The sequence below is a fragment of the Acanthaster planci genome, linkage group LG14, assembly GCF_054643075.1.
Source record: "Acanthaster planci isolate LZ-2023a linkage group LG14, COTS_SCS, whole genome shotgun sequence".
Classification (NCBI taxonomy): Eukaryota; Metazoa; Echinodermata; class Asteroidea; order Valvatida; family Acanthasteridae; genus Acanthaster; species Acanthaster planci.
Window position 1 is genome coordinate 6,259,622 of NC_141790.1, and position 27,576 is coordinate 6,287,197.

General features: G+C 41.2%; 1 protein-coding gene across 1 annotated transcript; it reads left to right on the forward strand.

Annotated features, from left to right (window-relative positions):
- The first annotated feature begins 23,068 nt into the window (after window positions 1-23,068).
- On the forward strand, window positions 23,069-26,679 carry LOC110985299 (uncharacterized). The gene is made up of 2 exons (XM_022246239.2): window positions 23,069-23,225; window positions 25,159-26,679. The coding sequence occupies exons 1-2, from the start codon at window positions 23,213-23,215 to the stop codon at window positions 25,788-25,790; spliced, it is 645 nt and encodes a 214-aa protein (XP_022101931.2). The 5' UTR covers window positions 23,069-23,212; the 3' UTR covers window positions 25,791-26,679.
- The last annotated feature ends 897 nt before the right edge of the window (window positions 26,680-27,576 follow it).

The window sequence follows — 27,576 nt, forward strand, 5'->3', positions numbered from 1 at the left end:
ATTTAATCAAACGCGTCCAAAAGATAAGGTTTTTCTTCAACCGTTAGCATAGCCGATATGACTCGATATCTAACGCTCGCTCCGCAAGAAAGTGAACCGTGGGCGCCATAGTAAATATCTTTAGGAGAGATCAAAGATACCGCTTGGCATTTCTTATTAGCAAAAAGAGAGCGATCAATTTCTTTAAACGATTTATCCACCAAAGAGGCATCATAGGCGATCTTAACGTACATCCTACTTTTATCGGTATAAGCCGGCTTAACTAAATAATTGATTTGATCGGGTATGTCATCTAGTTTTTGAGACACCTTAAAAGAGTTACGCGTAATCACGGGGAGATCTTCCAGGATATCATCTGTTAATTTTTCAAAATAATTATAAAATGCTTCATTTATACATAGTAGCAGCGATTCAGTATCGGGAGACACTTGATAACAAATTTGATCTTGACCAGTAGGTTCCTTAGTGCCATATTTGTAAACCGGGTTGATACCGTAACAAGGGTCTTCGAGCCTAATCAACAATCGTTTCTGTTGACCCTCGTGAGAATAGAGAATCTTAGAAGAATTCTTTGCAGGTCTTAAAATGACTAAGTTTTCAGAGTCAAAGGGGCCATAAGTAATTTTTGGGTTTTTGTTGCCGGCATTTAGACGTTCGTGGTCATTTGAGACGATATACATTTGAGTTGACATGTTCTATTTATATATAGGTTTTTTAAATTTTTTATCATTTTTATTCGGGCGGGATTTCTGTCAAGAGTTGTTTAGCCAGCCGGGGTCAAAAGTTGAAGTGGAAATCCCCAGCGCTAGTCACGAGTTGTTTAGCCAGCCGGGGTTAAAAGTTCAAGGTCAGTGAAGTGGAAATCCCCGGCGCTAGTCACGAGTTGTTTAGTCAGCGAGCAAAGCGAGCGGCGCCGAGGTCAAAAGGTGAGTGGAAATTCCCTGGTTTTTTGGGTCGATGTACTACCCAGGGGTGTTGATCAAAAACCGGGTTCACGACAATTCCTGGATTTTCCCATTTTTTCCCATTTTCCCCCACCAAAATTGTTTCGACGATTTTTTGGGTCGATGTACTACCCAAGGGCTTTGAGCAAAAACCGGGCAAAAAGGTGCGTGTGATCCAGAATCGGCTCTTCTCTACTACTGTCTTAACCACTCGACCACCGAGCTTGCCGTGGTCGGCTGGCCGGTCCGAGTCAGGTGTAGCAGCGGGTACTGCGAACTATTTTAAGACGTATTTTGCGTTGGGGAGATGTTAATTTATAACGGGTTTTGCCCTTACCCAACGTATGTATTAATAATACACTGTATGCTCAGTGCTTGTCCGAGAGCTTCCGAAAAAAATGCACAAGCTTACTCGGGTGGAACTCGAACCCACGACATCCTGCTTACTAGTTCAGACGTCTTAAGCACTCGACTATCCTCCTAAAATATGCTCACGCAGGACGCGTTTTGGACGCGATGTCCTATCCATTCTTTATAATGGAGATTAATGAGTGTAATCCTATGCACGCACATTATTTTTTTCCAGGACTTGTGACGTACGCCCTCTATTGGCCTTAGTAATCACCAGCCATTTTTAGAAACAGTCAGGAACGACGGCACGATACGACGGACGACGACACGATGCGGCAACAAGACATCAGCACGCGACAGCACGACGGCAGGACGCGACAGCCTAACTCACACTGCATAAAAACCATACAATGACAGGCGACGCTACGCTACGAGGGCACGACGCGACTGCTAGACAGCACGATACAATGTATTAAATACAGCATAAAAGTAATGAGAAAAGAAGCGCATCATGCCATCTTGCCGCTCTGCGCCACAGCCTGCAAGCAATGTCGGAAATAGACCCACGTATGTTTCAAGCCTCAAGCACAGTAAATTCAATTACAACTTGCTCGTTTGCCAAGGATGCAGTGCTTAGCATAGCCCCCCTCATCCAATCGCCGAGCATTTCAGAAAAGCACGGTGTCTGTCCATACGTTGCGCGAAAACAGTTGACATCAGGGTCTGGGCGACAGACTTTTGACGTTGTACGGGGGACACTTGGGGGGGATTTACCGTTGGACAGGGGAACAAAACCACCTGAAAGGAGACAGATTTACCTAGATAAATCTGTCCACCCCGACACTAACCGGGGTGCGATCCGGTAATAGTGTTCGGGGGGACGTATGTGGGGGGTACCTTTTACACCGGAACCCTGCACCGGTGCAGCAGTACCGTATCTACAAGAGACGAAATGGACCCCAGATAAGAAGATCGCCAAAGTACCAGAGGGTGTCTATACATCGGAACGATTTTCACGAAGCGTATACGAGGCGAAGAACGAATCCAACTGGAACTTGTAGATTCCAAAAACAACCGGTTTTGGTTTGGGAGCTATTGGCTACAAAAAACTAGTTTCGAGTTCCTTTCTAGTTTCCAGTCTCAATTTTCTAGTTCCAAGTTTGCAGTTTCTGGTTTGTAGTTTCAAGTTTGTAGTTCCAAGTTTGTAGTTTCTGGTTTCCAGTTTCAAGTCCCGAGTTTCTGGTTTCTAATTTCAAGTTTCTTGATTCTAGTTCTAGACCCGAGTGCCAGGTTTCAAGTTCCAAGTTTCTTGTTCCTGGCCTCTCTTCCACCAGCGGTGCAAATCGTTCGTATACGCTTCGTGAAAAATCGTTTCGATGTATAGCCACCCTCTGGTATTTTGGCGATCTTCTTATCTGGGGTCCATTTCGTCTCTTCTAGATACGGAACAGCTACAACGTCATATACTATCGGTGCTTCGCCTATGGAATATAGAACTATCGGGTTGTACGAAACTTCCCTGCCATATGGAATACGTCTTTGGAGGATCTATTCGGATTTGCACTCTTTCCGTACAGCAAAAACGTTGTTGATTTTTGCTCGAGGTTTCTACCGGTTCTAGAATTTTCTTCCGTTGCAATCGATCGTATATACCGATTGTCTGCTGACCCGCTTATAGCTCGGCAACCTGTCGGATCCCTGGATAGTCCCCACATCTACAGCAATTCGCAGTATTGCTGCAGTACGGACAAGGATTGTATCCCAAAAGAACATACAGATTGGAAGGAAACGTTCTTTCTAGCTTGGGTCCACATATCAAAAAGCCTATGGTGTGCAAAACACCTCGATTCCAGCGTGTCCAATGTAAAAATCGGTACAAGACGTAGGTTCCCGAAATTTCGTCGCTACCATCAATTCTCGTCTGTTCTCTTCCCGGGTAGCTTGTCTTTCGACCTCTCGAAGTTTTTCTGAACAAATTTTGTAGAATTTTGCTTGGTTCTCTTTCTGTTTGTCTAAATTCTCTTTGCATGTCTGCCATTGTCTTTCCAGTTCCGTCTCCCCGAAGTTCGCCTAGTACAGATTCTAGCCGCTGCTTGGAATAGGTATGCACTACAATTTCTTCTTCGAAAGGTACCTCAAATGCGTGTCTGTCTAAGTTTGTGACATACGAGCCTTGCTTTTTGTGGGAGGCCTTCTCTCGCCAAGTCCATTGGATATATTCGCTATCGGGCAGGTATGTAGCTATTTCTGGCCTGTACTCTCGAATTGCAGTTGGTGCGTTTGCGTTGCAGAGAATTGTAATGCCGTCCTTTTTGTAAAATACGCGTATCTTTTCTAGGAAAAATTTGTTGTTTTCTTCTTCGTACCCAGAGACTACCAACACAAAAATCGGCAAATCGACAAAGCAGTACTCCGCGATTGCAGCTCGAACGGCCGTTTGCAGCTGTTTTTCGGTTTGCATTTTGGACGGAATAGGGACGCCTGCAATGTGTCTGGTAGATACGTTTGCATACCAACCTACATAGATCGTCGAATTGGGTACGTCGACTACTACACATTGCTTGTCTATCGAATTTGCTACCGTTCACGAGTGGTCGGGTATACTACAAGACAGAAAATTGGGTTCGGGTGTTTTTCCGTCGTTTTGCTTTTCGTGCTTTTCTTCGACCCTTTTTCTGGTTCTTCCCCGGTTCTTTTTTCGGAGTTTTGCTTTCCAGTCCTTTTTCTGTTCCTTTCGTGGTTCTTTTCCTGTTCTTTTTTGGTTCTTCCGGTTCTTTTTCCGGATTCCGCACCGACACTTCGATCCTCGTACAACCTTGGGCTGTCACTCTAGGATCCGAAAATGTTTTTCGCAAGTGCCTATTTCGAAAGGAAACGATGTCTACTAGATACGTCCCAAACTGCTTTCGAACGTCACCAGCTTCGATGTTCTTCCCCGTCTTTTGCTCTACCCATGACAGACAATTTCTACCGGTATTTTTCTGTCGTTTTCTTTCTTGGCAATACAGCGCTCCAGTGCCTCGGGGTCAAACGTGCATGCAAAATCCTGGGTGTAGTCGATGCTGTAAAGTCCTATTCTATGGGGAGAGAGCAAATTTTCTACTCTCTGTAGTCTGTCGGCGATCTTTTCGATAGGTATTTCAGATACGTCTATCTTTGCCTGGTAGTATGCGCAGGGGCCTTCTTTTTGTTTCTGTAGTTTCCGCCATTTTGACACCAGCTCTCGGTATTTGTCGTTGTTGGAGATCGTTTTGCCAATTTTGCAGTCAGATTGTTAGATTTTAGAAGCTCGGACGACAATTCTGCACACAGATCCGGTAGGCCATTGGGCAGAGGCGGCGACATATCGATTCAAATGGCAAGACAGGCCGAAACCGCTTGACCCTTGACAATGTACGTGTTTTTGGTAATGGACGCGCAATTGACGGTTGAGGATGGGAACTTTAAAAGCTTGGTGTATTAAGTCTCGTTTAAAGTAAAATGAATGGCAACATGTATAAAAACCCACACTGCGCTCTAATCGTGGGTAAAACGGGGTCGGGAAAAACCCGGTGGATTTTAGATCTCTTGGAAACTGAATATCGGTTTCCGTTTGAAGCTATTGTAATCATTTGCCCCACGTTATTTAAGAACAAGACTTATTTAGAAAGGCTGTGGATATTTGCAGACGAAAACGCATATCTATGTGATTTAGATCGACAAAAACTTGAATTAAATGAGGCGATCGATTTGTATCAGAAAGTCTTTGACGGGGTAAATACGCTGTTTGTCGTGGATAATTGTGCCTCAGATTAGCCTATTAAATATCGCAAGAGGTCAAAAGGTAGCAATACTTGCGCGCTAAGTAAAATTGCTTTTAGCGGGAGACATTATTTCATACATGTTGGTTGTTGACGCAAAAGTATAACTTGGTTTTAAAAGACTTCAGAGAGAACACGGCTTCAGTAGCTTTGTTTTACTGCAAAGATAAATCGTCAGTAGACCAGTGTTTAGACGAGAACGACGTTGTGCCCCGACGGTGAAAAGGAACCGATCAAAAGACATTTACGAGACGTGAAGTTCAGTAAGCTGGTATTGTTGACTGAGCCGCAATCTGCAAAATTTGTAAGAAGCAATAGGATATCTCCGACTTCAGAGTTAAATCAACTGGTAACATTAACGTCTGCTGTAATCAGTGTATCGCTTAGAAGATGGAAATTATACTCAAGAATAAATGGCCCAATGGCCGGCAGAGGCATAAGTGTAGAGAGTGTGAAGGAACAGGCATTTGTCAGCATAAATGGATAAGAAGCCAGTGCCCCCAATGTGGTGGTGCTTCTTTTTTTAGACACGGCAAACGAAGACTTTACTGCAAATTTTGTTCAGATACAACTGAAGTGACGACACGCGAATGGATAAGAAGTCTAATGGATTCGATCCAAATTATTTCATAGACACAGACTTCTGCCCTGGGTTAATAAAAGATTACGAACATTGTTTTTACGACGACTGCAAAGTAAAGCTCCAGTACATAAAATGTAAATCTGACTTGTGCCCTTTTGAATGGTTAAAAAACTCTATAGGCCACATTAAGTCTAATTGCGTCCTCTGTTGCTTCAGTTGTAACTGTAAAAGGAAGTTTAACAAGCTAGTTAAAAACGGACTTGAACTAACTGATGAGCTAGCTTGAACTACTTTTTAAAGTTTAGTTGTACGTAAAGAGCAACAAGCTTACAATTAATTCAAATAGTTATCGAGCTAGTTATTGCAGTTCACGTATTGCACCTGGGAATATTTACACGCAAAACACACGTTCAACAACTCTAAAACGTATATATCAGAATGGCTGACATTAAAACTATCCTCGCCGATTCAAGAGTTAAAAGCGAATCCGCAAAAACCAGAGTACCTAAACCAAACGTCACAGACAGACTATGTTCAGTTGTAGCATCGGGCGAATATAAAAAATACCTAGGTAAAGAGTACACCGTCAAGGATATCAAATCACTTACTCCCGCAGAACAGGAAAAACTTTTCAATCTGTACGAAGTTAGATTCGATAAAGAGATCGTTAAAACTGTGGGCAATGCGATTTAAGCTTGTACGCCAGACTTTTACACATTGCTACACCGATAGAATTCCTAGGCTTCAACGTGGACTTGAAATCAGAGGAAGACCTAACCAAAGATTTAAACAACGACCCCATTATAAGTCGGAAGATGGGCAATTTTTTGAGCGAACTCTGTTACAAGTACGGTATTTACCTGTCTCCGCTAGTTACAACGTTAATAACAACTAAACATTTAGCTATCAACAAGAACCATGTATTATAAAAGAACATGGAAACGAAACAACAGTCAACAGAAGAACAGCGAACGGCACCGACTCTGGTAAAGACGGTCACCAAGAGTAAAAATCCTAAAGGAATAGAACAGGGTAAAAAGCTGGCAGAACATAACAACAAGATGAAGCAACAATTGGCCAAAATGAAAGCGAGCGAGAGCGAACCTAGGCCTGAAGGTAAGTTTAACCTAGACACCCTTTACACAGCAAACAAAAATCAAATTTCAGGCGGTTTAGTAGTTGAAGGAATCGCCGTATTTTAATTTTTGAAAAAGAAGCCCAACGAGTCAACAACGGCCTTACCCAGTGAAAGTCGACAACCGGCTCAAGCAAAAGCAAACACGGCAGCAGACCAAGAAGTCCTAGACATGGAGTAAGTTTAAAAGCCGACAGTTTAAAAGCCAACAGTTTAAAAACCCAAGTTTAAAAAAACCAAGTTTAAAATTATTATATATTAAGAATGAGTAACGCAAACATCAATGTAAACGGGATCGCCAACACGGTCTATCACGGTACCGTAAGAACCAGGTTATTTTAAAGTAACATGGCAGAGGGAGGATTTGAAGACGTTGAAATGGGCGGTTTGAAAATTCGGGCAGAAGAACAACACGCAAGAGCCTAACAAAAAGAACGGAACTTGACACAGGGCGATAGCTTTGTCCCTGGCCTCAATCCGGTTAAAGAAACAACGTTTACAGAGGGAGCCCCATGCAGAGATGATACATTAGAACGTGGGAAATTACATATGTTGTAACCCCAAAGGTAAACGCTTTTTATATTTTTTTTAAAATTGTAGGTCGAACTGACATACCAAGTTTACCCGCGTTCGAAAAATTTGAATATACCAGTGGTAAACTTTATCATAAATCAAGCGAGCCTTACAAAGCTGTATTACTAACTCATAAAAAAACTCAGATAAGTTTGCCGCTTTATCGACGATTGAAGACCATGCTAAAGACGCTGGGTATAAATCCGGGGTAAATTTTATTCGAGAAGAACTGGGTTTTAAACAGTACAAAATGGCAACTATAACTGAAGATAAAGAGTTAACCATTGCAATAAATAATTTACCGAGTGAAATAGCCGACCAAGCCATTCTCAACAAACTCGATCAAATCATTAAATCTGTAGAGGGCCTCACTCATGACCGAAACGCACAGGGCGAAATCGAAGAATATTCCATGAAAGAACTTCGTGGGTTTGAAAAAAATTACAAACGATACGAGGTCAATTACAATTTGTAGAAGCTAAAATTGCACAAATAGAAGAAGATATTCAAGCAACTAAAATGCATTGAAAGAACCGGATATCACACGAGAACAAAAAATTTCAGAGACTAAAATGCTAACAGATTTAAACAATGAGTTAGACGCATTAAAAGCGCAGCGCAACAATTCTTCTTGGGAATAAGAAATCAACTTGCTATGTTGAAAGAAATGATTCAAATATTTCTAGGCAAAGATTTAATTTTACCTGAACGGATTTGTTTAGAGAACAGGGTGTCACAATTGTAACCATCTTAACGGCTTTCAGTTTAGCCATCAAGTACCTTAGTCAGTTCAATAGTAGCCGGCGTCAGAGCTGTTGGAAAGCCTAGTCCTACACCTAAACCAGAACCAAAACCACCGGGTAAAGGAGGTGTAACCGACTGGGTTAAAAGACAATTGCAAAACTTGGCGAACGTGCTGAAAATATTGGGCTTATCTGCTTTGGGTGCTTTGCCCGGTATCATTGGCAGTATTTTAAGTTGGCTATTCAACGTGGCGAGTAAAGCGGTCGGTTGGGCTGCCGAACATTTATGGGCTTTGTTGGTGGGTGCGGGTGTTTTAATTTTGACTTACGTGCAGAAGATATAGGCTGGTTCGGGCTTTGTAGCTAGGTTATTTGATTTTGGGCTTTATACAAAAACGTAGGCTAGCGAAATAATTTTAGGCAAAGAAATTAAGTCCCTCTTTAAATTTTTGGAGGTGTTTTTTCACGCCTTTTTTTTTTTTGGTTAAGTCTAAGTTAATACTTTGGACAACATAAAACCGAGTCCCACAACTGCAATGGCTCCTACGGTTAACGATATTTTTTCTTCGTTGTGTATGTCTAACGGCTTTTTGTCTTGGGGGCTTTGATACATATTCGTCAATGGTGTTTAATATGGCATCTGCAAGTACGCAAATTTGATCGTGCTTTTTAGTTTTGTGGGGCAGTCGGCGAAAGGCGTACTTTAGTATCGCTTTAGTATCGGTCCGGTAAAACTCCCAATATGGCAGGGATTCCTATAGCGGCCGATGTGGCGCCTATGGCTTCTACGAAATATTCCACGTAGTTTAGCGCAGCAAGTATTCGTTTGATCTGTTTGTAAGAAGTTTCTATGGCGTCGCGTTCCCTTAGTATCTGCGGTTTGATTTCTTCGATCTTTCTAAGCCTGTAGACTTGAGTTTCTGCCTGTTCGGCTAGCCTGGGGGAAATGTTTTACTCGACGTTTGTTGCCATCTATTTAATTATAAGTTTTATAATTACGCGTTTTTAAAATAACCAACTCGATTAAAATCCCATCACCTTTGATGTTTACTTGTGAATACTTTGTGAATAAACACAAATTTCAAGAACCTTAAATCATATTTACCTTCATAAATGACGTTGGGTAAAAGTTTGGCTTTGGGTAGTTTTAACAGCTTGGCTACTTGATTATTTAATCTCAACTTCAGGTTGGGGTCCGTAATGGCCAAGGTCACCCTCTTAGACTCTGAGTGAACTTTGAAAGACACCCCGGAATTGTACTGAATAAAAAGTTAAACCAATCGATGCCACAATAACCGGGTTCTAATGCGATGCTTCCACTTTCACCTTCGGGTAATGATTGAGATGAGTCTTGGCCGCGAAGTCTATCAAGTATGGGTCCTCTATCTCCTGTGAGATAAAGTCTTTTCATTGTGATTTCTCTTTTGGGTTGGTTTTGGTCTCTCGTGGGAGGTGGTGTAGGTTCAGGTGGTGTAGGTTCTGGAGGGTTAGGTTCTGGACGTGAGTTGTCTCCAAAAATCTCTACTAAGGCTTGTGACTGACCAGCAAATAATGACGCCACTTTGGTCCTTTTTGTGTCTTACTCTTCATGTAATTCATTCCTATCGTGAAAGACTAAAGCCCGAGATATCTGATCATTTAAAGCAGTGATCTCTTGATCTAGCTGGTCAAGTTCATTAGCAATAATAATAACTTCTGCTAAAATACCTCTTTCGTGTTCTCGAAATCCACTTCTCTTTGGTTGCTTTTATCATTGGTTCGATTTTATCTACTTCTCTTTGGTTGCTTTTATTATAATTATTACTTTTATTATTTCAAAATCTCTTTCTGTATTCCAAAGAACCTGAAAAGCACTCTCTACAGGTTTGGCCGGTGTAGGTTCAGGTGGGGTAGGTTCGGCTGAGGGCGGGTTGTCCCCATAAATCTCTGCTAAGGCTTGTGACTGACCTGCAAATAATGACGCCGCTTTGGTACTTCTTTCGATCCCGTCAAGTATTTCATTCACCTTTCTATAGTTTGCAACCCTAGTTAACCGATCATTTAAAGCAGTGATCTCTTAATCCAGCTGGTTAATTTTATTAGTAATAATAATAACTTCTTCTGCTAAAACACCTCTTTCGTGTACTAACGATCTCTCTTTGGTAGTTCTTATTTTTTTAAATCTCTTTCTGTGTTCCAATTAACCCGAATAGCAGCCCTGCCGTCCAAGCGTGTGTCCCACTCGATTTCGGTAGATTTTGTAATGTTGAAAAACTCAGCGTCCAACTGTATATTTTTCACTCTAACAATTTTGTCACCTTTTGTGTTGTCAATTTCGTGTTTCAATTTAAATGTCTGTGGATTTTCGGTCAAATAAAAATAATACGTCTCCATTTTATTTTATACGCGTTTAAAAAATGTTTAGCAACGAAAATTTGGGAAGAATTCCATATACGAAGTCCACTGTAATATCGCGTAATTACTACAAAAGTATCCTTACTATGATCGCTGAATGAAGACGATTCCAATAGGCATTGAAGAGCTGAACATCATAGGACAGAAATATGGAGTTTTGGGCACACTTTTGGAGCTACACATGGACCAGGTTTACATCGACAGGCGGCCATCTTTGCTTCTGAAGAACATGGCGAATGCGCACGACGTGTGCGCATGAACCGAATCATATCCGGAAAGAACCATTATGTAACAGGGGTTGGGCTGCCACAAGCATTGAGGTAATTTTATGCATGAATCCGCAACACGAGGAGTGCAGAGGGCCGTCATCTGTCTGGATGGATCTACACAGTTCACGAAATGCTGCGCAATGTGCCCTACTGTACATGTACATGTACATGTACAATTTTTACTTGGGGGAAAATAGTGCGTGTTTTGCGACAATTTTAAAGTTGGACAATTTCTTTAGAAGGAAAAAAGGGGCCCAATTTCTTTTACAGACAGTTTGTAAGTTGGACAATTTGTTTAGAAGGAAAAAAAGGGACAAATTTCTTTTAGAGAGTGCTTGTCAGTTGGAGGAGTTTTTTTCTATATTTATACAGAGGGAAGGGGAAAAGGGAGCTGAAACCTGTCTTTAGATTATTGTGTGGCTATCTGCGCTCTAAAATGTGAGGGGAGGCTTGTACAGGAGAAGAACATCCTTAAAGATTTGATTGAAGTGGTCTACTCCTGCATGTCGGCAGCGCCACATGTATTCGGCCAGGTAGAACCCAAACTGGTCGCTTCCACTGTGTGGATAGTCACCTCTCTCACCAATTGCGCGTAAGACTCCAATTCTCGCTCATAGTGCATGTATTGCTAATGGATGAAGCAAGACTCCACCTAGCCTGAGTTCTTATACAGCATTGGAACGAAATTCCTTCTTTCGTACGGCCGACTGCATTTCTACTTGTTCTTTCTCTTTTGGTTTACATAAATACGACAGAGATAACTCACGTCATACAGTCAATTGTGCTCAGACATGTACCTTACCTAGTTGATTTCCTTTGGCACAACCTACTTACATTAACAACGGATAGCCACATTTATTTATATTCAAATATTCTAATTTATACAAATATTCGTGAATAATTACATATTCAGTTTCATAAATATTTAATTTTTTTAAATATTCATCTTGACCTCATCGTGACCTCTCCTTAATTCAACCGTAACTTTATATGGAACATATCGAGTTCCTCCGGCAACAAGCGCTCGTGTGGCGTGGTCAGTTAGACTGCTGTATTTCTATACCTAACAGTTCTCTTCATTGCAGGTTCGCTTCCCCTTTACGACACAATTTGGATTAAATGTATTAAATGTGTATACTAACTGTAATAATCCTTGTACTAATGACAGGAAAACTGTGGAGAAATAAAAGGACGGGATAGTGAAGGAAGAGGAAACGGTAGACGATATAGTAGGGGAAAAAAAGAACGGCAAAAGGACTCACTTTTTTGCCGTTTTATTGCGTGGGGCCCCTTCTTTTTAAACCTGTCCCCCTAAGTTACTGAACCCCCTTTCACATCTCTATCCCCCAAAAATAAATGTCGCCCCTTTTTAAATCTGTCCTGGAGCAAAAATTTCTCCTAAAAAGTGAACTTCGTATATGGAATTCTTTCCGAAAATTTAAAGCTAGTTATTCGTTTGTTTACGAGTAATTTAACGCTTTCGCTCGGGTCTGAAGCGGTGCACAAAACGTACGAAGGTCGTCCGTTGAAGTAATTGAAATGGTCCTTTATTTCCTGGCAGTGTATCCAAAGTTCCTCAAAAGGGTTTATGTTTATATTTCCCTTGTAGATAACGTTTGGCAACAGCCTACCGCTCGGCAGATTCAACAATTTACCAATTTCTTTACCCAACTTTAATTTGAGATTTGAATCCGTTATCCTAATGGTCACCAAGTTTGACTTTTCGTGAACTTTAAAACTCACACCCGGAATGGCGTTTAAAATAAAATCGAACCAATCCACGCTGTAAAACCCGAGTGGAGTGACGATATTTCCGCGTTCTCCACTTTGTAAAAAATTAGTGGGCGTTTCTCTTTTGTGCAAACGCTGCATTACAGTAGCGTTTGAACCAGAAGCCGTAGCTAAAACAGTGGGCTTGGGTTCGGTTTGAGCGGCTCTGATAGTCCTCGTTCTTTCTTCGTTGTCGTCGCCTAAAAATCCCTCTTGAATAAATTCAAAAGCGATGCGACAGGCTTCTTCATAGGTATCGACTTGGCCTTGGGATAAAAGTATTAGATAAATTAGCGTGTTTTCTTTCTCTTCGTCCGACGCTCTTAGTCTTGAACGTTGATTTGTTAACGTTTTGATTTGATTGGTGAAGCCAATTATTTTTTTGTTAACTCTGCCGTTAAAGTCTACTAAAGTCCCCGCCTCGTAAGCTCAAATTTAGTCTCTTATTACGTCATAAAGCAAAACCAGAATGTCCGTCTGTAATTCTGAGAATGGTACTGTTAGCTCGAGTGCTTCTTTAACATCCATGTTAATAACTGATATACCGGGTGCTGGCGGGTTAGCCGGTCTAAGTCCTTCGGGGCCCCTTGTTGCAGGACTTCCTTCGATTTGAACATGCCATTCGATTTTGGTAGATTTTGTAATGTTGAAATATTCCTGGTGGAAGCTTACTTTTCTAACTTTAATCTTTTTATCACCTTTTGAATTGTCGATTTGATTTTATAATTAAACGTCTGCTTGCTTTCGGTCAAATAAAAAGTGTGCGTCTCCATTTATAGTAAAAGGGTTTTTTAAATATTACTCGACAAGTTTAAACATTTTAACAGCGCCGGTAGAGTGTTCCCTCGAGACTTGAAACAGGTCTTTTACTTTGGCTTTTCTTTCCCCGATTACGTCTTGATAACACACCACTACCAAAGCTCTGAGTGGTTTACCTCTAGAGATCTTGCCCGCTAATATTTGGTTTAGTTTATATTCTATGAGATTCGCTTGCTCGGTGCCCAATTGGACAACCTGACTTTGATTTAAGCTTTTTATACACGAAACGGTGATTGTATTTACCGCCCACGTTCTCCGCTTCGTCCGAATAAATGCGACATAATACTAACCCACAATCGCGACAGACGAGTCTATAATCTATTTCCATTCTATTTGTGTGTGGGCATGTGTCGTCGTCTTCTTTTCCGATTTTCGTTGGTTTTAGGCCAATTAATTCGTAAATCTGGTTAAGATATGGTGATGTTCTCATGTTCATGTTTTTAATAAATAGTTATTTATTTAAGGAGTGAAAAAAAACCGCTTTAAAAAGTTTTTAAGTTAGTTTGATCCACCTTTAATTCACGGGTCGTACTCGAGGTCAAATTCCGTTTCGTGAAGGTCAAATCCGCTGAATGCTTGTAAGGCTTATTTATTCGAAAAAAAATCCGTCGTTTTTAACCTTCAACATGGTGGTCAATACCGTATACCTAACGCCGGCACCGCAAGACAGTGAACCGTGGTTTCGTAATATACGTTTTTTTGGATAAATAAAGGATTTAGCATCGCATCTTTTGTTTATAAATTTCTCGATATATGACGAAGTAATGGGTCTCTTTCGATGCGTAAGAATCCACTTTAACGTACATGCGATTTTTGTCTGTGTACCCAGATTTAAAGTCGTATTCTATCATGTTCAAATCGTCGGTATCACGACTGGCTTTGTAAGCGTTTATTGTGCAATATGGTGTAATATTTTTGGTCCTGGCCTGTTTCTCAATAATCTTGTACGTCACTAAATTTATGTCGTCGAGTATACGCATCATTTGTTTCGGTAGTTGATAACAGATTTGGCGGCCAACAATATTATCGTCACTTTTATCTCGTGTACCGTACTTATACAGATAATTTATGCCGTAACAGGGTGTGTCTGTCATCATAATCAGTAGGCGTTTTTCTTGACCGTCATGAGTATAATAAATAGGCGAACAGCATTGGGTTGCATAACCGTATACGACATTTGGATCGTTGTTGTTGGCATTGAAACTCTCGTGGTCGTTAGTTACGAGGTACACTTGTGTTGACATGGTTTAATTTAATATATAATTATATTTAATCCCATTTTTATTGGCTTAGTCTGCTTCGTCTGTTAAGCGTGCATTACGCTCTAGTTCCATTACCCGATTGAGATCTGGAGGTACAGGCCCTACCGTAAAGGCAAGCGTATAGTCGTCTGGGTTTACGTCTTCAATGACATCAAAATCTTCGTCTTCGTCTTCTGGGTCTTCATTGTTTTCTGTCGCCAGATTTACATCTGGGCCCAGTCTTCATCTTCTGGGTCTTCGTAGTCTTCTTTACGCCATATTCAATTATTAAACCTAGTTTCCTCAAGTCTTTGTCCAAATCAGTTTCGTCGTGAAAAGGGGGATCGTCTTCTGTTTTAAATCTCAGCCTTTTGTAGCATTCGAAACCGTTTTTTATTAGTTATGCATATTACAAACGATTCATATTGTAAGTTTTCGCAATTGATGCAGTGGCTACATCCAACACATTCGTGGAATTTATCACCATGTTACAATAGCACATGTTGTATTGCTACCTAAGTTCAATGCACGGATTGACCTTCAACAGTAGAACCGCTTTCCAAGTAATGAGCCTCACTTAAGGAATGACTAGTTGAACCACAAGGCCCTTGGGGAGGAAAGCAGGGCTGGACCAGATGGGTCATGAGGCAGCCCACTGGCCTTATAAGGAAAAGTCAGTGTTCATTAATTTGACTAACCCTACCTTCAAATCCAAATGAACCAAACATATTCATGCACGCTGTATTAATATTCAAAGAATAGTAGCTAATACCTAACAAGGCAAGGAAACTTGTATGATGGATGAAAAATGGAATGTCCAGCAAATGTATAAAATCCCTATGAGTTCTGGCAATTGGGCAGAGAGCCGCACTTCGAGCCAGCCGAATAAACCACATCAACTACAGTACAACTTTGTCTCAAGTCATCCTCTTGTGTCGATTCATATAACCTGTCGGGTTATAAATTCGACACAATCATTACATTCGGTACAATCACAGCTGTCACATCGGAAACAATAATGGCATTTAATACAGTCTTTAACGGTACTGCAATCGATGCAGTTCTCACAATCTGTGCAATTTTCACAATTATCACAATACTTGCATTTTAAATAAATACTATTTATTTAAGGTAGTTGCAAATGTATTTCACTTTTTCTCAAACCTTTGGGTATAACTGAGTTTTCATAAAAGGACTTAAGTGCCCGAGAAATTCCCCCTTTGTTATCTTCTGCATACTTTGACAACCTATGGCTCAACACGAGCAAGCAACCATGGAGCACGTCCGTGCATAGCCTGTATTGGTGTCCTGAGTCCTCGCTGGGTGGGCCATGCAGCTTCCCCTACATGGGTTGATTAGAGTATCATGCTGTTATTAAACTTGTGATCATGAACAGATTTTCATGCCTAAGTGACCAGGAGCAATTTTCCTAAATTGCTCAAAAATTGGCTTGCGCAAACAATCTGTTCAGAATTGGATCAAAAATCCAGAAAAGCAAGTATGGTATGTGCTTCAATAAATATCATTTACTTCACCCATTTAGTCCTCCACGTGACCACCATTTCGTTCCACACAAGTTGTTTCAAGGTTGTTGTGGACAAAACACCCTCCTTACAAGTCCTTTCGGGAATACCGTAGTGTAATGTCTTATCAATAGGGGCGCTTATTCCACACTGCATCGCCAATCCAGCCCACTTAGTTTTTTACATGATTCAGGAGCATGTGACAAGAGTATCACAATAATAGTCAACTAATTTCCTTTCTGTTTGTAAAATCCGTCAGCTCAGCAAAGTGAGTGTTTTCTTAGTTTATGCTTTAGTTATTGCCTTAGGATAAAGGCAATAAGACACATATTTTGGTTATTTTTAGTGGCTAATAAGTAGTAACATTTTTACATGAATATGTCCAAGTTTTTGGGAACCATGATTCATGTACAGTGTATTCATGTTACACATGTATAATTTGATGTCGCACATGTGTTGTCATTAGGCAATGGATGCTAATGTGCATTTAACTGGAGGTCTAGAAGTTTGTGACCAGAATTTGTGTCAGTGGCATATATAAGTTTTGTCTACATAATTATTTATTTTGTATTTTTCAGTCAAACCATCATTCAGACACTATTAACCATCAACCGCTAGACGTCAACTACCATCAAATATTGTCATTTGGATTCCATCACACCTTTGAAAACCGTCATATATGCCATCCCAGTAATTTTGCCATCATTGATGAAACCCTCATCCATTCTAGCCTATATGTAGAGTCACCTCACACATATGACACCTTCGTGATACAGCAAACCCAGTGATTTCTTGCTTGAAAGTATTAAAGGAGAGTTAAGCATAAGTGGACGCTAGAATTGAATTTAGATGTGTGTTGATTGCTGAGCATATAGTGACAGTTTGAAGTCAAGTAGCCTGAGTGCTACAAAGGTCATCCAGGTCCGCTGGTGGAGAAACAAAAACCTTGGACTTCAAATGTCCCCACAGGAAAAAGTCCAATGGCGTTAGGTCGGGTGATCTCGATGGCCATTCCACAGGCCGATGCAATGCAATCACACGGATATCAAACAATTCTGTCAGGCGCTCTGTAACCGTTCTCCTCCTGTGTGGTGGAGAACCATCCCGTGACCACCAAGCCGTTTGAAAAAAATCTATTTCTTTGGCGATGATAACGAGGCATTTGATCAATGACTGGAACGGTGTTGGCATTGATCATTTGTAAGTAGATGTCACCGTTCATGTTGTTGCGAAAGAAGACTGGACCAATAATGCTCCCGTTCCCAATCAAACCTACCAAAACTGTCAGCTTATGTCTGTCATCACTGCGTTGATAGTCAAAATCAAGTGGTGGCTAGCCACGGGGCCGATGTTCTCTGATGTTGTGGGTACTCACAGAAGCATTTAAGGCCAATCCTGACTCATCTCCAATAATCAAATCTTCATGGCAGCGTGCATGTTGGCCAGGAGCCACTGGCAAAACTGTAACCGTCGCTGATGATCACGTAGAAGAAGATGGTGTCGTTTGGTAGGGGTGGAAACGTAAATTCAAGCAATTAATTCTGTTGAATGTAGCATAGGGTAACCACTGTCCATTACGACGACAGCTCAACCTCTGGGCTCTTTCCTTTTCTGCCTGCTGATTCGCTAGAGCATTTTGAACAGCTTGGATGTTGCCAGCACATCTTCCAGATCTTCTTTGTTCAGGTTGTGACTTGTTCCTGTTACATTATACTTCTGTACATTTTTGTAAACTGTTGCTCGTGATGGACACCGTACATTTGGATATTCTTGACGAAACCTTCGTAGGACCTCTGCAACACTCCAACTTCGATGAAACTCTCTTACAAAAAATGACCTTTGCTGGGGCGTGTATTGCGTGTGCTCTGACCATCTTTGTTTCATTGATTTCAGCGCTAAAGAATGAGGCAGTGGCACAGAGGGTCCTCCGATTCATGCAACTGCAAACATTCTACAAATGTTTTTGTCCAGCGGTATGCTGTGAAATCAAACAAATGAACACCAAGTTGCCATTCTCATTACTTCTGCAACCAGCATATTTGTGGGGATTTGTAGGTGGGAAGAGACAAAGTTGAAATAAACCTTCCAGGGTGCTCCAAGGGACAAAGCACATACCATACTTGCTTTTTTCTGGGCTTCTGATCCAATTCTGAACTAAGCATTTTTTGAGCGATTTAGGAAAATAGCTCCTGGTCACTCAGACATGAAAATCTGTTCATGATTACAAGTTTAATAACAGCATAATACTCTAATCAACCCGTGTAGGAGAAGAGATTTTCGGAATACATTCACATTTTTATTTTGCAGTTAATTTTCTGACTGTAGGCCCTATACGTTTTGGGATACACCCTGTATATTAAAAGTATATATTAAATATCCCCCCCCCCGAAAAAAAAAAAAAAACAACGAGAGGAACTCGGAAGAGAGCGAAGCCTACGGGCCTGGATGTTGACCCTGAGTTTCAGCTTTTTTGTACACCTGGCCTGTACAAAAGTATGGCCGGGAACCTTTTACGTTTCAGCTTTTTGCTAGCTTAATTTTAAGCTTTTGCTAAATTTTAAGTGGCCACTCGCACCCTTGATCTTTGCAATGTTTACTTGTACGGCGAGAGTTTAATTTGCGTCATCGGGAAGATCCGTTTTGATCAAGATGTCTTTCATGTCTTCCTCCAGACTCAGTAATAACTTATACGGCGAGAGAAGAACATTCTGTATAGCTTTAGTATTAAGCCCCGTCCATGGGGGCGCTGATCATTGTTTTTCAATCGTATTTCATTACTTGGAGAAGATTGGTCCCCGAGTGTACTCAAAATTGGAGCCAGTAGAGGTCCAAGAAACCCTTATTTTTGAACAAGTATAGCTGTTTACGTTTTGCGTGAGAATAGTATCTTCAACCACAGCTCGTAAATGTATTTTGCGTCGCGACAGTTTTTTCTTCTGACTCTGCGTTAGGGGCGCAGTCACGATCATTTAAAACGTTCAGGGCACATAGTTCTTTGCCAGCATTCTTCAAAATATCTGTCAAAATGTGCAGCGTGTGAGCATTGTCATTCAACTGTCGCGTCATGTTGGCAAATGAAGCCGTTTACGCAAAAGCGGTCTATATTTATGGACGTAGCTCCTTCACTTATTTGGATCGAAGGCCATGTTCTTCCGGGCAGTTCGGTTTTGAGTCGTTGCAAAGATAGGAGCCTCAGCGTAGGTTTCGACCACAAAACTTTTCATTCACAAGCTTCCGGGGGCATACACTGCGCATACAGTGTTAAAATACACGTTGGGCTGGGCAAAAATTATCTTACACCCCCCCCCCCCCGCGCAAAGCCATCCTTGTTCGCAGTACCTGTTGTTACATCTGATACGGACCAGTCAGCTGGAACTAGCAAGCTCGGTGGTCGAGTGGTAAAGACGTCTGCACTATAGCGAGCAGGAGGTCGTGGTTTCGAGTCATACCCGAGTACGCGTGTGGTTTTTTAACAAGCCCTCGGGGGGGCATACACCGAGCATACAGTGTTAAAAATACACATTGGGCGGGGCAAAAATCCAAAAGAATAATGTTTCTGACAGCACATTGGCATCTGGCTGCCAGAAAAACAACGTGGTACGTAGAGTCCAACGACTTCCCTTGCAGCCATGATCTGTATAGGATGAATGTTATCCAACGGGACTTTCAGATGGGCCGTGCTTCCACATGAATATGACGTATTGCATCTTGCAATCTTCTGCTTCACTTCATCTTGACGATGGAAGCATCGATGCCTTTGATTTTGTTCTAAGGGCTATCAGTTTGTATTTGTTGAAGAATATTTTCAATCTGGCCTCATTCACAAATGATGATCTTTGGCCGTAGAGCGCGCAGACGTATTAATTTTCTCCATCAGGCCGTCATTGTCTTCAAAGCGGATACATGTAAGATGCCCAAGGCCCTTAAGGTGAAGAGGTCACTTTTCTGCCGATGTTAGTGGTCTTGCTTTCCCCTTTATCAAGAAGGACGATGTATAGTCACTTCCAGTTAAGGCGTGGTATCCAGGCAACGCCTTGCAGAGGATCGGACCAATATGTCTTGCTAGCCGCGAAGTGACGTTGACATATCATCTAGTGTTATCAATTACATGTCCCAATTCAATCCACACACCGGAGGCAAGTTGTGTGGTATGATACAGGAGGATGGTCATAACATCAGCATTCGTGGCTCAGACAACATTCTGGCTTGGAACTGCTTTCGACAGCATACTTAGATGATACATCAGGCATGTACCGGCTTCCACGTGTGAACATACAAATTCTGACATCTCCCTAACTATGCACTACAGTGATACAGGAGCTGAGTACTGCAAACACTGCTCTTCATGTGCAAGAACAATCTCCTCTTGGCGTATCTGAGTAGCGTACTTGTCATCTTTCCATTCATCTACGAAGAATCAGTGCTACCTTTGTCACATGAATCTAATCAAAATTGGAATTTTGAGACATTGATCTAGGCCCTCAACAAGATACACAAATATTAGCAGACATTACCAGCATCAAAAAGTAGACCATTCCTGAGGCATCAGTAAGGTGTTGATACTTACTAAATTTACTTCTACCCAAGGGCCCTCGCAATCTTGAACCACTGCCATCTGCTGCTATACTAGCTAAATCTGTACCAGCCTTCCACGAAGCCACTCTACTCTAAATATTTCAGCCAATTTTTCTTTCAGTCACGCACGGAGCTCTGGAAGTGCCATCCGACTTGCTGAGATCCTGACATTTTTTCCGGGGTTAACGACCTAATAAACGCAAGATGTTGACACCCTGAGATAATTTATCAAAAGATGACGATATCATAAAAGTGGGATAATGACATCCTGAGATAATTTATCATAGGATGATGACATCGTAAAAGTTGGACGATTTCATCCTCAGATAATGACGATAATCATTAGCTCAGGATGTCATCATCCAGAGACATCCACCAAGTGTGATTTCAACTTCATTACTTGTAACAGACGGTGAAACATCATGGCGTTTTATGAGTCTTATTAACATCATGTATGGCCAGTGCATTGAAAAACACGAGCATCTCAGACCGCCTGTTTTCAAGGTAGTTTGTCATGACACCCATTGACAAATAATGTCATCATATCACTTTTACGATTTCGTCATCCCATAATAAAGTAACACAGGATGTGGTCATCCAACTTTTAGGATGTCGTCATCCAATGATTTATTATCTCGGGATGTCGCCATTTTCATTCCAGGATGTCTTCGTCCTGCGTTAAAACATCTCATGGTATCGTCATATTGCCCGTAATATGTCGTCATGCTGAGATAAAATATGTCAGGATCTCGACAAGTCGGGTGGCACTTCCAGAGCTCCGTAGTCACGTCCTAAATACGCTTCCGTACGTTAGTCTATCAAGGGTCCAGTCCACTGGTTCAAGCCCCATTGAAAACAGTGTAAAATCAGCACCGTTCAGGGCCCAATAGCATGCACATCAACATCCCTGAGATTTCTGAAACACAAATGAAATTCTTGTCTGGTCACTTATCTTTCAATTTCTTTTTAATTTTTTGTGGGTTAACCAATTACATTTTTAATTATTCCCACAAAACAAAATTACCCCCTAAAAATTGATTTTTCCGAAGTCCGATTGCAGCCATTTTCCAAGTGGCAACCCTCAACTTTCTCGGGCACATAGGACCATTTTTCAACCGTAGTTTTTAGCCCTTCTGCTCTCACATGAAAGCTCAAAGACCCAGGGAGTTGATCCTGGCGACGATTTACACAATCTCACCATTTTGGGGGCCAAACAATCTCTTTTTTCAAAAGATACTGTGGGGGCACTTTTAATGCTAATGAGCTGGTCAGAAATTCTCACTTGAATTAGTGGTCTGCACCCATCATGCCTGTCCGCATCATGTCAGTACTCGCACGCAAGCTGCTCAAATGTGTCAACACATCTGCTACTGCATGGGTGCAGTTCACCAATTCAAGCCCAAGTGAAAAACTTGAAAATACCCTTTGAGGATTTAAAAAGTAGTTTCATCTAATTTAAAGACTCTAAGACCTGCCACCAGGTAAAAGAAACCCTGAATTCGCTTCCAGATTCGCGCAGAAAAATGAAACTTTTTCGCGATGTATAGAGGCCACATCTTTCTTTACTCTACTGTCCACGCAAAAACAAGATGGCGGCCGGTCAGGCTGTACGAAAAGGCCGGATTCTGTCACTTAAATCTCCACTTTAAAATATCATTTTTGATAATATGATTCGTTGAATATGATATGTAGGAATTATTGTCAATATAAAATATTTGTATAAAAATGCTTGAGTATTTAGTTGACGCTTTGCTGACGCTCAATGATGCTTGTTGACGCTAAATAGCATGACCCGTGGAACCCCTTCCCCAAAACACTCCAAGCAACTCTATTCAACAACCTACAACCTCCTGGTCATGGAAATTTGTTGCAGTAATTCTCTCCCTAACTCGAGCCAGTTGACCTGTTTCCATTTCATCTTTTTAGTTTTCTTTTCTTACTTGCATTGGCGCATATTCATAGTGATTCTCCGTGCCACGCCCGTCATGGAGCCATGAGTCGTTGGAGCAGTCATCATCAAGTGATGGATCGAGCCAAGAATCAACAGAGCCGTCACTGTCATACATTGCTTAACTTGAAATCAGGATAACATCAAGATCAAATACTGTTGATTTGGTGATTTGTAACCAATACAAAATTGATCACTTTGGAAGGCATCTGAACGCTGTAAAACATCTACAGCTACTGCGTTCTGGAAATTGCCTGCATGAAGGGGAACTATTCAAAGCGGTTCGTTTGATATACACGTACAGTGGCGTACATGCACACCATTTAGAGGCATTCAGGCATTCATTGATGCCCAGGGTGGTCAGCACTCCATTCCTTCAGTAATTGTTTGTCAATTAAAGTTCACTCGACCGAGATTGGTACCATATGATGCACTCTGCATTTCTGAAGAGGAAGTACTCTCTGTCTCTTCAACGCATGGTCCGTACTTATTTCGATTTGTGCGAAGGAGTTCCACTTCGAAGTGAAGTTTCTTGTGCATTTAAATGATGAAGAACGGTAAGTTTAATTATTATGATCTTTACAGTGTTTTCAAGTGTCTTCAAATGAGTGAATTTTATTAATTAAAATAATTTATTAATTTGCATAAAATAAAGACCGTATTTTTTGGAAATTGTCCCTTTTTCTATTTACGCGAAGTTAATACATCTCATATTTGCATGTATTGATAATAAGTCATTATTAACTCAACTTTACGCAGTGCGTTCATTGCACATACAGATGAGTGTCCGTATGTTCGTATCATATTATCGAAAATTATATTTGAAGGAGGAAATTTGACCGGCCGACATCTTGTTTTTGCGTGGACGGTACACGGACGTGTATAATAAAAATCTGGACTGGCAATGCCCTTAATCAGCTCATAGAGATCACTGAATCCACTCGCGGCCATTTTACCGAGCCAAATACAAAACTTTCCTGGCAGTGCCCGCCTTTGTTCTTCCTGACGTCAATAGCAGCGAGCCAACCCACGCATTTGTATTTGGCTCGGTAAAATGGCCGCTGGTTGGCTTCTTTTTTATACAAAGGCGTTGCAAGTCCAGGTTTTTTATACGTCCGTGGAACGGTAGCGTAAAGAAAGATGGCGGCCGCCATACTTCGCGAAAAAGTTTTGTTTTTCTGCGTGAATCTGGAAGCGAATTCGGTGTTTCTTTTACACAGTGGCAGGTCTTAGAGTCTCCGAATCAAGGTAAAACTACTTATACTGGCCTCAGAGTGTGCACTGACCGCGCTGGCTCCTGTCCAGCAGCTAACCCCGAAATTTAAGCAATAGTAGATCACAGAGTTTAGTTCGAAGAATGTCTTTATTCATGAACTTCCATGAACTGGTACTATGTGCCTTGAAGTTTGTGGGTAAAACTGTTAAGACAAAAGATTACAAACATAAGGTCAGTCTTCCATATTTGTGAAAGACATTGTGAAAACCAACCCCAATAATCGTACAAAACTTCTTGACTATGTCAACACACAATTAAACAACCCTAAATCAAACTGTCACCAGTTTCCTCTTCACATGCCAAAAACAAACTTGTGAAATGACTCTGTCAAAGGGAAATAACAATGTTGTGTACATCTAGATATATACCATTACAATAATCCACTGTAAAGTCCCAAGATTGATTTGTATACACTACACATTACCTCCAAAGTGATAAAGGGATCGTATGGTGTGCATTCAGTCGCCCACATGTACATGAAAATAATATCAATAAACCTACAGACTTGTGGGCTTCCGGGCTGTTCTTCTGACACAATCGGAATCTCATGTAAAAAACTGTCACAGATGTTCTTAAAAGGGCTCACACCGGGCTCACCCAGCACAATGTCTCTGTAACGGATGACAGTCGTAATGGCAGCTATAAGTTTCAAAATACGTGAATCCTACTTTGGATTTATGGTACATGTAAACTAATGTGTACATGTAGATTGACATAATCTTATAAATTACTAAACTGAGACGGACAAAATAAACCCCCAAACCACTATGAAATGAAACCTTCATAATCAAGTTAACAACACAATAATGGAGCTTAACTTACATAAAAAATATATGGATGCTTAACCCTCAGGTTATAGATTCTAAAAGCACTATAATTTTAGCCCTCTTAGAAACAAAGTTGGAGACCGTGAACACAAAAACTGTCCATACATGTCAAACAGTTAAACTAAGCAACGTACCACGCATACCTAACGCGCGCTGCCACATAGATATGGCGCGCCTGGGATAGCACCTAACTATGGAGTGCAAAAACATGCAAAATTAAAGCTTGGGTACAGCACCCTACTTCTAAATCCTAAGAGGGTATTTTCAAGTTGTTGACGCTAGTTGTATGCGTTGACGCTTGTTGACGCTAAATAGCATGACCAATCTTTGACTAACCATTAAAAAAAAAATATTAAATGTCTCATTTTTCCTCTTACGTTTTATCAGGGAAACGCCAAAAGATCCACTTTGACAGTGATGATGAGGATACTCCGCTGTTGGCCATCGCGGGATGTCAGCAAGATGTTCATCAACCGAACATGAGGACCGACCCCCTGGAATCTCGATTCGAGGCACAAAAGCAGGCTTTGATTGAAGCAAGAAAACAGATTCAAGAACAAGCCAAGGAAATCAGTGATCTGCACCAGCAACTGGCGGCTCAAACTGAACAGATGCAGGATGAGATCCGAAAGCAGGGCGAGGCACAATACCAACAGCTCTCTGAGGAGCAGCGCCAGGCTGAGGTGCAGCAGAAACATAGTGCCGACCTAGCCGAAATGCTTCAAGCTGTCAAGAATATAGCGGCTGTATCAACGAACACGTTTGGTCTCGTGAAGTCACGGGTTGACAGGAAACATCAGATGGGGGGTTCAACAAGCAACAGCGAAAACGTAGCTCCACCGGCGCCTTCTCACCTGCCGGCCCCTTCTGCTCCAAGTACATCTCTTGAAATTTCCGATGGGAAAATCGTCATTCCCATTCGCTACGAAAACCTCAACCCCGGAACAGTCTACGAGCCGGTAACAGACGACGCAGAAGAGTACGGTATCCTTCGTTTGAGATCCGGTGAAAAAAGGTGACAACTTTCGTACGGGGACTCCTGCCATACTTCTTTGAGTCTGATGTCTTGAAGCGATCAAATTATGAAAGCAGCAAAGTCATGACAAAGGATAGGCAAGTAAAGAAGGATTGTCTGGACAGACGGAAGGTGATGGCCATTCTGGATCAGGCCGAACTGGAAAACCCTGGTCAAACGCGAGGCAAGATGGCCTTTGCTAAAATCAGAGCTGTCATTAATGATAAGTGCCGCCATAGTTAAGACCTAGTTCACTTTTAGCGATCCTTCAAAAAAAAACAAAACCAAACCCCTCCAACATCATACTTATCCTATCGTGAATTTAGGGGAAAAAACTTGCGTGTGGACCTTTTCTGTCACTGTTTTATATCAGGTAATATTTTTCAAGATGCAAACCCTGTTTTCTCTCCAAAAGGCCTTCCAGGCATTAATAACGAAGGAGCAACTGTATTCTCTTAATTTCTCATTTGTATTTTGTTTCGGAAAACTAAACAACGTGAAATTTCATGTATGTAGGAAATAGAATCAAGTGTAATCGGAATTCAATCCCTATTCGAACTCGTTTGTCCATATTTTCCCGTTAATTCATATAGCATTATCATTAATGAAGGACATCTTCGATCCGGTAACTATTCGTCTCGCTGTGTTTTCAGTAAACTATCTTCCGTCACTATTCTATGTCAGTGAATTTTGTATAAACGTCTTGCATAGATTGTTTCAAAGAAATGCACATATGTATAAAACGACATACATGTCAAAAGAAGCCCCTGCATTAATAACATTAGTATCAGTAGGTCAGGGAAATATAAATGTATACCAGTCTTTGGGGTTTTAAAATGTATTGCAGATGAGGTAAAGTGAAAACAATATTAAAGAAATGCTTGTTGATTCATGTTTCAGCATTTGGTATTTGTGACTTTGTTTTTTTTAAATTGAAAACATTATAAGTGCCGTAAATATATGTTGAACTTTGTCTCGTGACATTTTTGCCGAGATCTTTCTGTTATAAGAGCAACACTTTTTAGAAGAACTCCCGTTACTCCAACAAAGACAACCAAAACTGTATCATCCTCGCATGTCCAATTTAAGTTCTAAAAATGCAGCCCCAAAAATAGGCATTCAGTGAAAGGCAGAGATTTATACTTATAAATATACTTATGTATACTTATATACCTTAAGAACACATCAGCCAGAAAAAAAGCGGCTTGAGCTGGCCAGGCTAGTGTACCTTAATCCTTCTTAAACACACCTCAACAATGCAGCACTTCCACTGGCCAGGTTCTTTGTTCTGAGACTCGCCTCTGGTTATTAAACGAGTAATCCCCATTCAATCTCGCAACCTTTGGCAAGCCGCCTAGTCTCTTAATGAATTCCAAGCTCCACAGTTGACCTCATAAATATTCAGTTATTCAAGCCTGTTGACTTTCCATTCATCAGCCAGCTTTCGAAAACTAGTGCGGTGCCGCAAATAAAAACCAAAAAACAGCGGTACCGCAGTAAATACCGCCTTCAACAACCATGAAACGTTCCCTAATCAGCATTGTTCAGGGCCCAAAATCATGCATTTCAACATCCCGGAGGTTTCTGAAACACATATTATATTATTGTCTGATGACCGATCTTTCAATTTTTTTGTGGGTTAACCAATTACATTTTTAATTATTCCAACAAAACAAAATCTGCCCCGAGAGGGATTTTTTCGAAGTCTGCTTGCAGTCATTTTTCAAGTGGTAACCCTCAACTTTTCGGGCACTTTAATAGGGTCAGTTTCGACCGTATGTTTTAGCCAT